The sequence below is a fragment of the Petromyzon marinus genome, unplaced genomic scaffold (assembly GCF_048934315.1).
Source record: "Petromyzon marinus isolate PM22_M1 ecotype Great Lakes invasive population unplaced genomic scaffold, UKy_Petmar_22M1.pri1.0 PM_Scaffold_160, whole genome shotgun sequence".
Lineage (NCBI taxonomy): Eukaryota > Metazoa > Chordata > Hyperoartia > Petromyzontiformes > Petromyzontidae > Petromyzon > Petromyzon marinus.
In genome coordinates, this window is record NW_027423125.1 from 21,480 (window position 1) to 35,597 (window position 14,118).

The 14,118-nt window shown below is 50.9% G+C and overlaps 1 protein-coding gene across 1 annotated transcript in view; it reads left to right on the plus strand.

Moving 5' to 3' along the window:
• Positions 1-11,459, plus strand: part of LOC142922748 (vinculin-like) — a gene marked incomplete at its 5' end in the record, with an annotated part of 32,502 nt that extends 21,043 nt beyond the window's left edge. Inside the window, 3 exon segments of the mRNA XM_076063592.1 lie at positions 2,558-2,761; positions 3,318-3,422; positions 11,235-11,459. Of these exon segments, the coding sequence (XP_075919707.1) occupies positions 2,558-2,761; positions 3,318-3,422; positions 11,235-11,381 (456 nt within the window).
• Between the last annotated feature and the right edge of the window lie 2,659 nt (positions 11,460-14,118).

Sequence of the window (14,118 nt, forward strand, 5' to 3'; positions counted from 1 at the left end):
AAGACGCTGAGACTCTGCCTGGCTTCAGCATGAAGACGCTGAGACTCTGCCTGGCTTCAGCGTGAAGACGCTGAGACTCTGCCTGGCTTCAGAGTGAAGACGCTGAGACTCTGCCTGGCTTCAGAGTGAAGACGCTGAGACTCTGCCTGGCTTCAGCGTGAAGACGCTGAGACTCTGCCTGGCTTCAGTGTGAAGACACTCAGACACTGCCTGGCTTCAGCATGAAGACACTGAGACTCTGCCTGGCTTCAGTGTGAAGACGCTGAGACTCTGCCTGGCTTCAGAGTGAAGACGCTGAGACTCTGCCTGGCTTCAGAGTGGAGACGCTGAGACTCTGCCTGGCTTCAGCATGAAGACACTGAGACACTGCCTGGCTTCAGCATGAAGACACTGAAACTCTGCCTGGCTTCAGTGTGAAGACGCTGAGACACTGCCTGGCTTCAGAGTGAAGACGCTGAGACTCTGCCTGGCTTCAGAGTGAAGACACTGAGACTCTGCCTGGCTTCAGAGTGAAGACGCTGAGACTCTGCCTGGCTTCAGAGTGAAGACGCTGAGACTCTGCCTGGCTTCAGAGTGAAGACACTGAGACTCTGCCTGGCTTCAGAGTGAAGACGCTGAGACTCTGCCTGGCTTCAGCGTGAAGACACTGAGACTCTGCCTGGCTTCAGAGTGAAGATGCTGAGACTCTGCCTGGCTTCAGAGTGAAGATGCTGAGACTCTGCCTGGCTTCAGTGTGAAGACGCTGAGACTCTGCCTGGCTTCAGTGTGAAGACGCTGAGACTCTGCCTGGCTTCAGCATGAAGACGCTGAGACTCTGCCTGGCTTCAGAGTGAAGACGCTGAGACTCTGCCTGGCTTCAGAGTGGAGACACTCAGACACTGCCTGGCTTCAGTGTGAAGACGCTGAGACTCTGCCTGGCTTCAGTGTGAAGACGCTGAGACTCTGCCTGGCTTCAGCATGAAGACGCTGAGACTCTGCCTGGCTTCAGAGTGAAGACGTTGAGACTCTGCCTGGCTCCAGTGTGAAGACGCTGAGACTCTGCCTGGCTTCAGAGTGAAGACACTGAGACTCTGCCTGGCTTCAGAGTGGAGACGCTGAGACTCTGCTTGGCTTCAGAGTGAAGACACTGAGACTCTGCCTGGCTTCAGAGTGGAGACGCTGAGACTCTGCCTGGCTTCAGCGTGAAGACGCTGAGACTCTGCCTGGCTTCAGAGTGAAGACGCTGAGACTCTGCCTGGCTTCAGTGTGAAGACACTGAGACTCTGCCTGGCTTCAGAGTGAAGACGCTGAGACTCTGCCTGGCTTCAGCATGAAGACGCTGAGACTCTGCCTGGCTTCAGAGTGAAGACGCTGAGACTCTGCCTGGCTTCAGAGTGAAGACGCTGAGACTCTGCCTGGCTTGAGCGTGAAGACACTGAGACTCTGCCTGGCTTCAGCGTGAAGACGCTGAGACTCTGCCTGGCTTCAGTGTGGAGACACTGAGACTCTGCCTGGCTTCAGCGTGAAGACACTGAGACTCTGCCTGGCTTCAGAGTGAAGACGCTGAGACTCTGCCTGGCTTCAGAGTGAAGACGCTGAGACTCTGCTTGGCTTCAGAGTGAAGACACTGAGACTCTGCCTGGCTTCAGTGTGGAGACACTGAGACTCTGCCTGGCTTCAGCGTGAAGACACTGAGACTCTGCCTGGCTTCAGAGTGAAGACACTGAGACTCTGCCTGGCTTCAGAGTGAAGACGCTGAGACTCTGCTTGGCTTCAGAGTGAAGACGCTGAGACTCTGCCTGGCTTCAGAGTGGAGACGTTGAGACACTGCCTGGCTTCAGTGTGGAGACACTGAGACACTGCCTGGCTTCAGTGTGAAGACACTGAGACTCTGCTTGGCTTCAGAGTGAAGACACTGAGACTCTGCTTGGCTTCAGCGTGAAGACACTGAGACTCTGCCTGGCTTCAGAGTGAAGACGCTGAGACTCTGCCTGGCTTCAGAGTGAAGACGCTGAGACTCTGCCTGCCTATGGAGTCTGCTGCCAGTAATGAGGGGTAGCGGTGATTGTTGTCGCTGCTGCTGCTGTGTGCTGCAGCCTAGAGCCACTCCGTGTGGGTCTCCAGGTGGCTGGGCGAGTGGATGAGTGGTTGAGCGAATGGTTGGATGAGCGAGCGAGTGAATGAATGAGTTGGTAAGGGGGTTTTAGCGAGTGGATGAGCGAGTGGGTGGGTGTATGAGTTGGTAAATTGATGAGTGGGTGGGTGGGTGTTTGAGTTGGTAAATGGATATGTGAGTGGGTGGGCGGGTGAGTGAGTGGGCGGGTGGGCGAGTGGGTGGGTGGGCGGGTGAGTGAGTGGGTGAGCGAGTGGGCGGGTGAGCGGGTGAGCGAGCGGGCGGGTGAGCGAGCGGACGAGCGAGTGAGTGAGCGAGTGAGCGAGCGGTTTCGTGGGTGGGGCGAGGTGAACAAAGGACCGATGCCGAGCAGCAGTGAGACTCATCGACATGACCTCTCCCCCCACCACCACCACCACCTCTCCCCCCCCACCACCACCACCACCACCACCTCTCCCCGCCCAGGGTAACGACATCATCGCGGCCGCCAAGCGGATGGCCTTGCTCATGGCCGAGATGTCCCGCCTGGTGCGTGGAGGCTCCGGCAACAAGAGGGCCCTCATCCAGTGCGCCAAGGACATCGCCAAGGCCTCCGACGAGGTGACGGGGCTCGCCAAAGAAGTGGCCAAGCAGTGCACGGACAAGAGGATCCGCACCAACCTGCTGCAGGTGGGGTGGGTGGAGTGGGTGGGGTGGGGTGGGTGTGTGGGGTGGGTGGGGTGGGTGGGGTGGGTGGGTGGAGTGGGTGGGGTGGGTGGGTGTGTGGGGTGGGTGGGGTGGAGTGGGTTTAGTGTGGTGTGTGTGTGTGGTGTGGTGTGTGTGGTGTGTGTGTGTAGTGTGTGTGTGTGTGGTGTGTGTGTGTGGTGTGTGTGTGTGACTGTGTGTGTGACTGTGTGTGTGTGGTGTGTGTGACTGTGTGTGTGGTGTGTGTGTGGTGTGTGTGTGCGCATGGTGTGTGGTGTGTGTGTGCGTGGTGTGTGTGTGGTGGGTGTGTGTGTGTGGTGTGTGTGTGGTGTGTGTGTGGTGTGTGTGTGGTGTGGTGTGTATGGTGTGTGTGTGTGTGTGTTGACCTTCTTTTACACCTCACGTAGCCAATCTGATAATCTGCGGTGAGGAATCCGCAGTAGCGGTGGCAACTCTACTCACTACTCCCCTCTCCCCCCACTCTCCCCCCACTCTCTCCCCCCACTCTCTCCCCCCACTCTCTCCCCCCACTCTGTGCTAGGTTTGTGAGAGGATCCCCACGATCTCCACGCAGCTCAAGATCCTTTCTACTGTCAAGGCGACCATGCTGGGTCGCACAAACATCAGTGATGAGGAGTCGGAGCAGGTACCACTCTTAACTACTACCACCAACTAGTAACTAGTACCGCTAACTAGTACCACTCTTAACTACTACCACCAACTAGTAACTAGTACCGCTAACTAGTACCACTCTTAACTACTACCATTAACTAGTAACTAGTACCGCTAAGTTTAACACGTAGGCTTTCGCGACCAATATTATTCATAATAAAGGTTTTTGGGTTAGATCGCGTTTATTTATAAATGTGTCGTAACCCTCCACCACCTGACACGGCCAATCAGCAAAGAAAAGTGTCACGTTGACAAAAGACAAATAATTCACTACTTCAGCCCACCGGTGTGTTGAAGAGTTAATCCACATTTACAGTTTGAGTACGACGTTTCGCTGGTAAATACTTCCAGCATCATCGGGCAATTCGCCAGAATGGTAAAGCCCTCGCTTGCTCCCGGTTTTATATAGAGCAGAAGAGTGACGTCATCACTTAACTCATCAGGTGCAGTGATTAGAGGCGGAGGGGGGGGTAATGTAATTATATAATCGATTAGTAATCAGTCATTGGTTATGATTAGTAATGAATTGTAGATTAGTAATTCTTTAAATCAAAATGTAATGTGTATTATTTAATAATACGCTTCCAGGCCGCACTAAGCCGGTAGCTGTCAGAGCGATTAAAGTTATTCTTGTTCCTCTCAATTTCAATGGATTCTCTAATTAGTCTTTGCCAGTAATAATTAGTTTTACACACCACTGCAACATTGTCAAAATCAATTGAGTGTCCTTGTTGACAAGCATGTTCTGCCACTGCCGACAGTTGTGTTTGAGATAATTTAATATTTCTCTGATGTTCTTTTAGTCTTACGCTGATGTTACGTCCCGTCTGCCCAATGTAGCAGCTGCCACATGAACAATTAATCCGATATACACCTTCTGTTGATAGTTTAGGTAATGCGTCTTTAGTGCAAGATACTAGTTTTTGAATTTTGTGTACTGTACCAAATCTTACTGTAATGTTTTGCTTTTGCAAAACGCGGGCTAATTTGTCAGTTACTCCTGAGATATATGGAATTTTTATTGTTTTAACAATCTGGTCGCTTTCAGTAGTATTGCTTTGCGATCGTGATTTGGCATTCAGTGCTCTGTTAATTTGAGCATTATTGTAGCCATTCTGTCGTAGTGCGTCTTTAACGTGTTTAATCTCTCTCACTAGACTCTCACCATCTGACACTGTTTTCGCCCGATGTACGAGCGTCTTGATAAGAGAGGATTTTTGAGCTGGATGATGATGTGATTCTGCATTCAGATAGGCATCAGTGTGCGTTTGCTTTCTGTAAACGCTGTGTGTTATTTTACCGTTTAGGCCATGTCCAAGCAAAATATCTAGGAATGGGAGTGTGTTATTCACCTCCATTTCCATGGTGAACTGGATGGCCGGGTTTTGAGCATTGAGATGATTTAGAAAATCATTAAGTGTATCTTTACCATGTGGCCAGACAACCAAAGTGTCATCCACATACCTAAACCAAAAGGATGGTTTTAATGTGCTCGAGGCAAGTGCTCTTATTTCAAAGTTTTCCATGTACAAATTTGCTATAGCAGGGGATAAAGGAGAACCCATTGCTGCTCCTTCCTTTTGTTTAAAGAAATCCCCTCTCCATAAGAAGTAAGTGTTATTTAAGCAATGGCCAGCAAGTTTCGGAATATCTTTTTGTAAACCGGTATTCTTTACTAGTGTATCAAGTAATTTAAGCGATTCGTCCACTGGAACCTTAGTGAATAGAGAAATCACATCAAAGCTTACCAGAATATCATCAGGAGTAAGTTTAATATCTTTAATCACATTCACAAGATGTTCTGAATTTTTTATGAATGAAGATGTCTTACCGATGTAGGGCTGTATTTGTTTGGTTATATATTTTGCTAATTGATATGTGGCAGAGCCAATTGTACTGACTATGGGTCGTAATGGGATGCCGATTTTATGAATCTTTGGTAGCCCATAGAGTCTAGGTGGTTTTGAGGCCCTTGGCTTAATTAGGTATTGCTCATTTTTAGGGATTAATGAATTTGCAATTATTGCAGTGGTCTTACGTTCTAAAGTATTAGTTGGATCTCGTTTAATTTTAATGTAGGTACTTTCCTCTAGTAAATTTCTAATTTTATTATCATAATCGGCTCGTGACATCAGTACAGTAGTGCGGCCTTTATCAGCTGCTAGGATTTGGATATCCTTATTTACACGCAGCTCTCTTAAGGCTTTTGCCTCGTTAGAGCTAATATTTACTTTTGGAACTTTGCTATTCTCAATTATTTTAGCAACCTCATGTCTAGTCATCTCTGCCTCATTATGTGGAAGGAGTCTAACTGCTGATTCTACCTCAGCAATTATCTCATCCACTGGAATTGTGCGTGGGGTAACGGCAAAGTTAAGGCCTTTTTGTACATGGAAAACTTTGAAATAAGAGCACTTGCCTCGAGCACATTAAAACCATCCTTTTGGTTTAGGTATGTGGATGACACTTTGGTTGTCTGGCCACATGGTAAAGATACACTTAATGATTTTCTAAATCATCTCAATGCTCAAAACCCGGCCATCCAGTTCACCATGGAAATGGAGGTGAATAACACACTCCCATTCCTAGATATTTTGCTTGGACATGGCCTAAACGGTAAAATAACACACAGCGTTTACAGAAAGCAAACGCACACTGATGCCTATCTGAATGCAGAATCACATCATCATCCAGCTCAAAAATCCTCTCTTATCAAGACGCTCGTACATCGGGCGAAAACAGTGTCAGATGGTGAGAGTCTAGTGAGAGAGATTAAACACGTTAAAGACGCACTACGACAGAATGGCTACAATAATGCTCAAATTAACAGAGCACTGAATGCCAAATCACGATCGCAAAGCAATACTACTGAAAGCGACCAGATTGTTAAAACAATAAAAATTCCATATATCTCAGGAGTAACTGACAAATTAGCCCGCGTTTTGCAAAAGCAAAACATTACAGTAAGATTTGGTACAGTACACAAAATTCAAAAACTAGTATCTTGCACTAAAGACGCATTACCTAAACTATCAACAGAAGGTGTATATCGGATTAATTGTTCATGTGGCAGCTGCTACATTGGGCAGACGGGACGTAACATCAGCGTAAGACTAAAAGAACATCAGAGAAATATTAAATTATCTCAAACACAACTGTCGGCAGTGGCAGAACATGCTTGTCAACAAGGACACTCAATTGATTTTGACAATGTTGCAGTGGTGTGTAAAACTAATTATTACTGGCAAAGACTAATTAGAGAATCCATTGAAATTGAGAGGAACAAGAATAACTTTAATCGCTCTGACAGCTACCGGCTTAGTGCGGCCTGGAAGCGTATTATTAAATAATACACATTACATTTTGATTTAAAGAATTACTAATCTACAATTCATTACTAATCATAACCAATGACTGATTACTAATCGATTATATAATTACATTACCCCCCCCTCCGCCTCTAATCACTGCACCTGATGAGTTAAGTGATGACGTCACTCTTCTGCTCTATATAAAACCGGGAGCAAGCGAGGGCTTTACCATTCTGGCGAATTGCCCGATGATGCTGGATGTATTTACCAGCGAAACGTCGTACTCAAACTGTAAATGTGGATTAACTCTTCAACACACCGGTGGGCTGAAGTAGTGAATTATTTGTCTTTTGTCAACGTGACACTTTTCTTTGCTGATTGGCCGTGTCGGGTGGTGGAGGGTTACGACACATTTATAAATAAACGCGATCTAACCCAAAAACCTTTATTATGAATAGTACCGCTAACTAGTACCACTCTTAACTACTACCACCAACTAGTAACTAGTACCACTAACTAGTACCACTCTTACTACTACCACCAACTAGTAACTAGTACCACTAACTAGTACCACTCTTACTACTACCACCAACTAGTAACTAGTACCGCTAACTAGTACCACTCTTACTACTACCACCAACTAGTAACTAGTGCCGCTAACTAGTACCACTCTTACTACTACCACCAACTAGTAACTACTACCACAAACTAGTACCACTCTTAACTAATACCACCAACTAGTACCGCTAACTAGTACCACTCTTACTACTACCACCAACTAGTAACTAGTACCGCTAACTAGTGCCACTCTTACTACTACCACCAACTAGTAACTAGTACCGCTAACTACTACCACTCTTACTACTACCACCAACTACTAACTACTACCACTAACTAGTACCACTCTTAACTACTACCACCAACTAGTAACTAGTACCACTAACTAGTACCACTCTTACTACTACCACCAACTAGTAACTAGTACCGCTAACTAGTACCACTCTTACTACTACCACCAACTAGTAACTAGTACCACTAACTAGTACCACTCTTACTACTACCACCAACTAGTAACTACTACCGCTTACTACTACCACCAACTAGTAACTAGTACCGCTAACTAGTACCACTCCTACTACCACCAACTAGTAACTAGTACCGCTAACTAGTACCACTCTTAACTAATACCACCAACTAGTAACTAGTACCGCTAACTAGTACCACTCTTACTACTACCAACAACTAGTAACTAGTACCGCTAACTAGTACCACTCTTACTACTACCACCAACTAGTAACTAGTACCGCTAACTAGTACCACTCTTACTACTACCACCAACTAGTAACTAGTACCGCTAACTAGTACCACTTTTAACTACTACCACCAACTAGTAACTAGTACCGCTAACTAGTACCACTCTTACTACTACCACCAACTAGTAACTAGTACCGCTAAATAGTACCACTCTTAACTACTACCACCAACTAGTAACTAGTACCGCTAACTAGTACCACTCTTACTACTACCACCAACTAGTAACTACTACCACTAACTAGTACCACTCTTACTACTACCACCAACTAGTAACTAGTACCACTCTTACTACTACCACCAACTAGTAACTAGTACCGCTAACTAGTACCACTCTTACTACTACCACCAACTAGTAACTAGTACCGCTAACTAGTACCACTCTTACTACTACCACCAACTAGTAACTAGTACTGCTAACTAGTACCACTCTTACTACTACCACCAACTAGTACCACTAACTAGTACCACTCTTACTACTACCACCAACTAGTAACTACTACCACTAACTAGTACCACTCTTAACTAATACCACCAACTAGTACCGCTTACTACTACCACTAACTAGTAACTAGTACCGCTAACTAGTACCACTCTTACTACTACCACCAACTACTAACTAGTACCACTCTTAACTAATACCACCAACTAGTACCGCTAACTACTACCACTAACTAGTAACTAGTACCGCTAACTAGTACCACTCTTACTACTACCACCAACTACTACCACTAACTAGTACCACTCTTAACTAATACCACCAACTAGTACCGCTAACTACTACCACCAACTAGTACCGCCAACTATTACCGCTAACTAGTACCAGCAACTACTACCACTAACTACGACCACTAACTAGTACCGCTAACTACCACTCTAACTACTGCCGCTTACTACCACTCTAACTACTACCACTAACTACCGCCAACTAGTACCGCCAACTAGTACCGCTAACTAGTAACGCTAACTACCACCGCTAACTCCCACCGCTAACTACCACCATCAACACCACTACCACCACTACAACCTACCCCCCCCGTGTCTCTCTCACCCCCGTGTCTCTCTCTCCCCGTGTCTCTCTCTCTCCCCGTGTCTCTCTCTCCCCGTGTCTCTCTCTCCCCGTGTCTCTCTCTCCCCGTGTCTCTCTCTCCCCGTGTCTCTCTCTCCCCGTGTCTCTCTCTCCCCGTGTCTCTCTCTCCCCGTGTCTCTCTCTCCCCGTGTCTCTCTCTCCCCGTGTCTCTCTCTCCCCGTGTCTCTCTCTCCCCGTGTCTCTCTCTCCCCGTGTCTCTCTCTCTCTCCTCGTGTCTCTCTCTCCCCGTGTCTCTCTCTCCCCGTGTCTCTCTCTCCCCGTGTCTGTCTCTTTCTCCCCGTGTCTCTCTCTCTCCCCGTGTCTCTCTCTCTCCCCGTGTCTCTCTCTCTCCCCGTGTCTCTCTCTCTCCCCGTGTCTCTCTCTCTTCCCGTGTCTCTCTCTCCCCGTGTCTCTCTCTCCCCGTGTCTCTCTCTCTCCCCGTGTCTCTCTCTCTCCCCGTGTCTCTCTCTCCCTGTGTCTCTCTCTCACCCCCGTGTCTCTCTCTCCCCGTGTCTCTCTCTCACCCCCGTGTCTCTCCCCGTGTCTCTCTCTCTCCCCGTGTCTCTCTCACCGTGTCTCTCTCACCGTGTCTCTCTCACCGTGTATCTCTCTCACCGTGTCTTTCTCACCGTGTCTCTCTCCCCGTGTCTCTCTCTCCCCGTGTCTCTCTCTCACCCCCGTGTCTCGCCCCGTGTCTCTCTCCCCGTGTCTCTCTCTCTCACCGTGTCTCTCTCACCGTGTCTCTCTCTCACCGTGTCTCTCTCTCACCGTGTCTCTCTCTCTCCCCGTGTCTCTCTCTCACCGTGTCTCTCTCTCTCCCCGTGTCTCTCTCTCCCCGTGTCTCTCTCTCACCCCCGTGTCTCTCCCTGTGTCTCTCTCACCCCCGTGTCTCTCCCCGTGTCTCTCTCTCTCCCCGTGTCTCTCTCCCCGTGTCTCTCTCTCTCCCCGTGTCTCTCTCTCCCCGCCGTGTCTCTCTCACCATGTCTCTCTCTCCCCGTGTCTCTCTCTCCCCGTGTCTCTCTCTCCCCGTGTCTCTCTCTCCCCGTGTCTCTCTCTCCCCGTGTCTCTCTCTCCCCGTGTCTCTCTCCCCGTGTCTCTCTCTCCCCTTGTCTCTCTCTCACCCCCGTGTCTCTCCCCGTGTCTCTCTCCCCGTGTCTCTCTCTCCCCGTGTCTCTCTCCCCATCTCTCTCTCTCCCCGTGTCTCTCTCTCACCGTGTCTCTCTCTCATCGTGTCTCTCTCTCTCCCCGCCGTGTCTCTCTCACCATGTCTCTCTCTCCCCGTGTCTCTCTCTCACCCCCGTGTTTCTCTCACCGTGTCTCTCTCCCCGTGTCTCTCTCCCCGTGTCTCTCTCCCCGTGTCTCTCTCTCTCCCCGTGTCTCTCTCTCCCCGCCGTGTCTCTCTCCCCGTGTCTCTCTCTCTCACCGTGTCTCTCTCCCCGTGTCTCTCTCTCACCGTGTCTCTCTCTCTCCCCGCCGTGTCTCTCTCCCCGTGTCTCTCTCTCTCCCCGTGTCTCTCTCTCCCCGTGTCTCTCTCTCCCCGTGTCTCTCTCTCCCCGTGTCTCTCTCTCTCCCTGTGTCTCTCTCCCCGTGTCTCTCTCTCTCCCCGTGTCTCTCTCTCCCCGTGTCTCTCTCTCCCCGCCGTGTCTTTCTCCGTGTCTCTCTCTCCCCGTGTCTCTCTCTCTCCCCGTGTCTCTCTCTCACCCCCGTGTCTCTCCCCGTGTCTCTCTCTCTCCCCGTGTCTCTCTCTCTCCCCGTGTCTCTCTCTCTCCCCGTGTCTCTCTCTCTCCCCGTGTCTCTCTCTCTCCCCGTGTCTCTCTCTCTCCCCGTGTCTCTCTCTCACCCCCGTGTCTCTCCCCGTGTCTCTCTCTCCCCGTGTCTCTCTCTCCCCGTGTCTCTCTCTCCCCGTGTCTCTTTCTCCGTGTCTCTCTCTCCCCGTGTCTCTCTCTCACCCCCGTGTCTCTCTCCCCGTGTCTCTCTCTCTCCCCGCCGTGTCTCTTTCTCTCCCTGTCTCTCTCTCCCCGCCGTGTCTCTCTCTCCCCGCCGTGTCTCTCTCTCTCTCCCCGCCGTGTCTCTCTCCCCGCCGCGTGGTGTCCAGGCCACGGAGATGCTGGTTCACAATGCCCAGAACCTGATGCAGTCCGTGAAGGAGACGGTGCGGGAGGCAGAAGCGGCCTCCATCAAGATCCGCACGGACGCTGGACTCACGCTCAGATGGGTCCGCAAGACTCCCTGGTACCAGTGATGGACTCCGCCCCCGGTGCCAGTGATAGACAAACGGGGAGAGACACGGGGAGAGAGAGACACGGGGGGGGGAGAGACACGGGGGGGAGAGAGACACGGGGGGAGAGAGACACGGGGGGGAGAGACACGGGGGGAGAGACGGGGGGGGAGACACACGGGGAGAGAGACACACGGGGAGAGAGAGACACGGGGAGAGAGAGACACGGGGGGGGGGGAGAGAGAGACACGGGGGGGGGGAGAGACACGGGGAGAGAGAGACACGGGGGGAGAGACACGGAGGGGGAGAGACACGGGGGGGGAGACACACGGGGAGAGAGACACGGGGAGAGAGACACACGGGGAGAGAGAGACACGGGGGGAGAGACACGGGGGGGAGAGACACGGAGAGAGAGAGACACGGGGGGAGAGACACGGGGGGGGGAGAGACACGGGGAGAGAGAGACACGGGGGGGAGAGACACGGGGGGGGGAGAGACACGGGGAGAGAGAGACACGGGGGGGGAGAGACACGTGGAGAGAGACACGGGGAGAGAGACACACGGGGAGAGAGACACACGGGGAGAGAGACACACGGGGAGAGAGAGACACGGGGGGAGAGACACGGGGAGAGAGACACACGGGGAGAGAGAGACACGTGGAGAGAGACACGGGGAGAGACACACGGGGAGAGAGACACACGGGGAGAGAGACACACGGGGAGAGAGAGACACGGGGGGAGAGACACGGGGGGGGGGGAGACACGGGGAGAGAGAGACACGGGGGGAGAGACACGGGGAGAGAGAGACACGGGGGGAGAGACACGGGGAGAGAGAGACACGGGGGGAGAGACGCACGGGGAGAGACACACGGGGAGAGAGACACGGGGAGAGAGACACACGGGGAGAGAGACACGGGGGGAGAGACACGGGGGGAGAGACACGGGGAGATAGATGGGGGGAGAGACACGGGGGGAGAGACACGGGGAGAGACACGGGGAGAGACACGGGGAGAGACACGGGGAGAGACACACGGGGAGAGACACGGGGAGAGAGTTGGGGAGAGAGTTGGGGAGAGACACGGGGGGAGAGACACGGGGAGAGAGACGGGGAGAGACACGGGGAGAGACACACGGATAGAGACACGGGGAGAGAGACACGGGGAGAGACACGGGCGGAGAGACACGGGGGGAGGGGGGGAGAGACGGGGGGAGAGACATACGGGAGGACGTGTGGAAACAAAGACAATGAGGTATAGAGACACAGAGACACACAGAGAGACACACAGAGAGACACACAGAGAGACACACAGAGAGACACACAGAGAGAGACACAGAGAGACACAGAGAGACACACAGAGAGACACACAGAGAGACACACAGAGAGACACACAGAGAGACACACAGAGAGAGACACAGAGAGACACTCAGAGACACTCAGAGACACTCAGAGACACACATAGACACTCAGAGACACTCAGAGACACTTGGATGTTGAGGTATAGAGAGACACACAGAGACACTCTGAGACACACAGAGACACAGAGAGACAGAGACACTCAGAGACACACAGAGACAGAGACACTCGGATGTTGAGGTATAGAGACACAGAGACACACAGAGACACAGAGACACACATAGAGACACTCGGATGTTGAGGTATAGAGACACACAGAGACACACAGAGACACACAGAGAGACACAGAGAGACACACAGAGACACACAGAGACACACAGAGACACTCAGAGACACTCAGATGTTGAGGTATAGAGACACACAGAGAGACACAGAAACACAGAGACTCAGAGACACTCAGAGACACAGAGACACACACAGAGACACACACAGAGACACTCGGATGTTGAGGTATAGAGAGACACACAGAGACACACAGAGACACACTCAGAGACACTCAGATGTTGATGTGTATAGAGAGACACAGACACTCAGACACTCAGAGACACTCAGATGTTGATGTGTATAGAGAGACACAGACACTCAGACACTCAGAGACACTCAGATGTTGATGTGTATAGAGAGACACAGACACACAGAGACACACAGAGAGACACTCGGATGTTGAGGTATAGAGAGACACAGAGACACAGAGACACTTGGATGTTGAGGTATAGAGACACACACAGAGACACACACAAACACACACAGAGACACACAGAGACACACAGAGACACACAGAGAGACACAGAGAGACACAGAGACACACAGAGACACTCAGAGACACTCAGAGACACACAGAGAGACACAGAGAGACACTTGGATGTTGAGGTATAGAGACACACAGAGACACTTGGATGTTGAGGTATAGAGACACAGAGACACACAGAGACACTCAGAGACACACACAGAGAGACACTTGGATGTTGAGGTATAGAGACACAGAGACACACAGAGACACTCAAAGACACAGACACACAGAGACACACACAGACACACACAGAGATACACTCGGATGTTGAGGTATAGAGACACACAGGTACACAGAGACACACAGAGACACAGAGAGACACTCGGATGTTGAGGTATAGAGACACGGAGACAGACACGGAGACAGACACTAAGACGTTGACGTTTGGAGACACGGAGACACGGAGGTGTTGGCAACGTCCACGTTACAAAGCTGCGTCTCATTTTACACATACCATCAGCCTCACCGTGTTGCATTGGGGAGAGTTCACGGTGGCCGTGTGGGTGGGGTTCAAGGTGGCCATGTGGGTGGGGTTCAAGGTGGCCGTGTGGGTGGGGT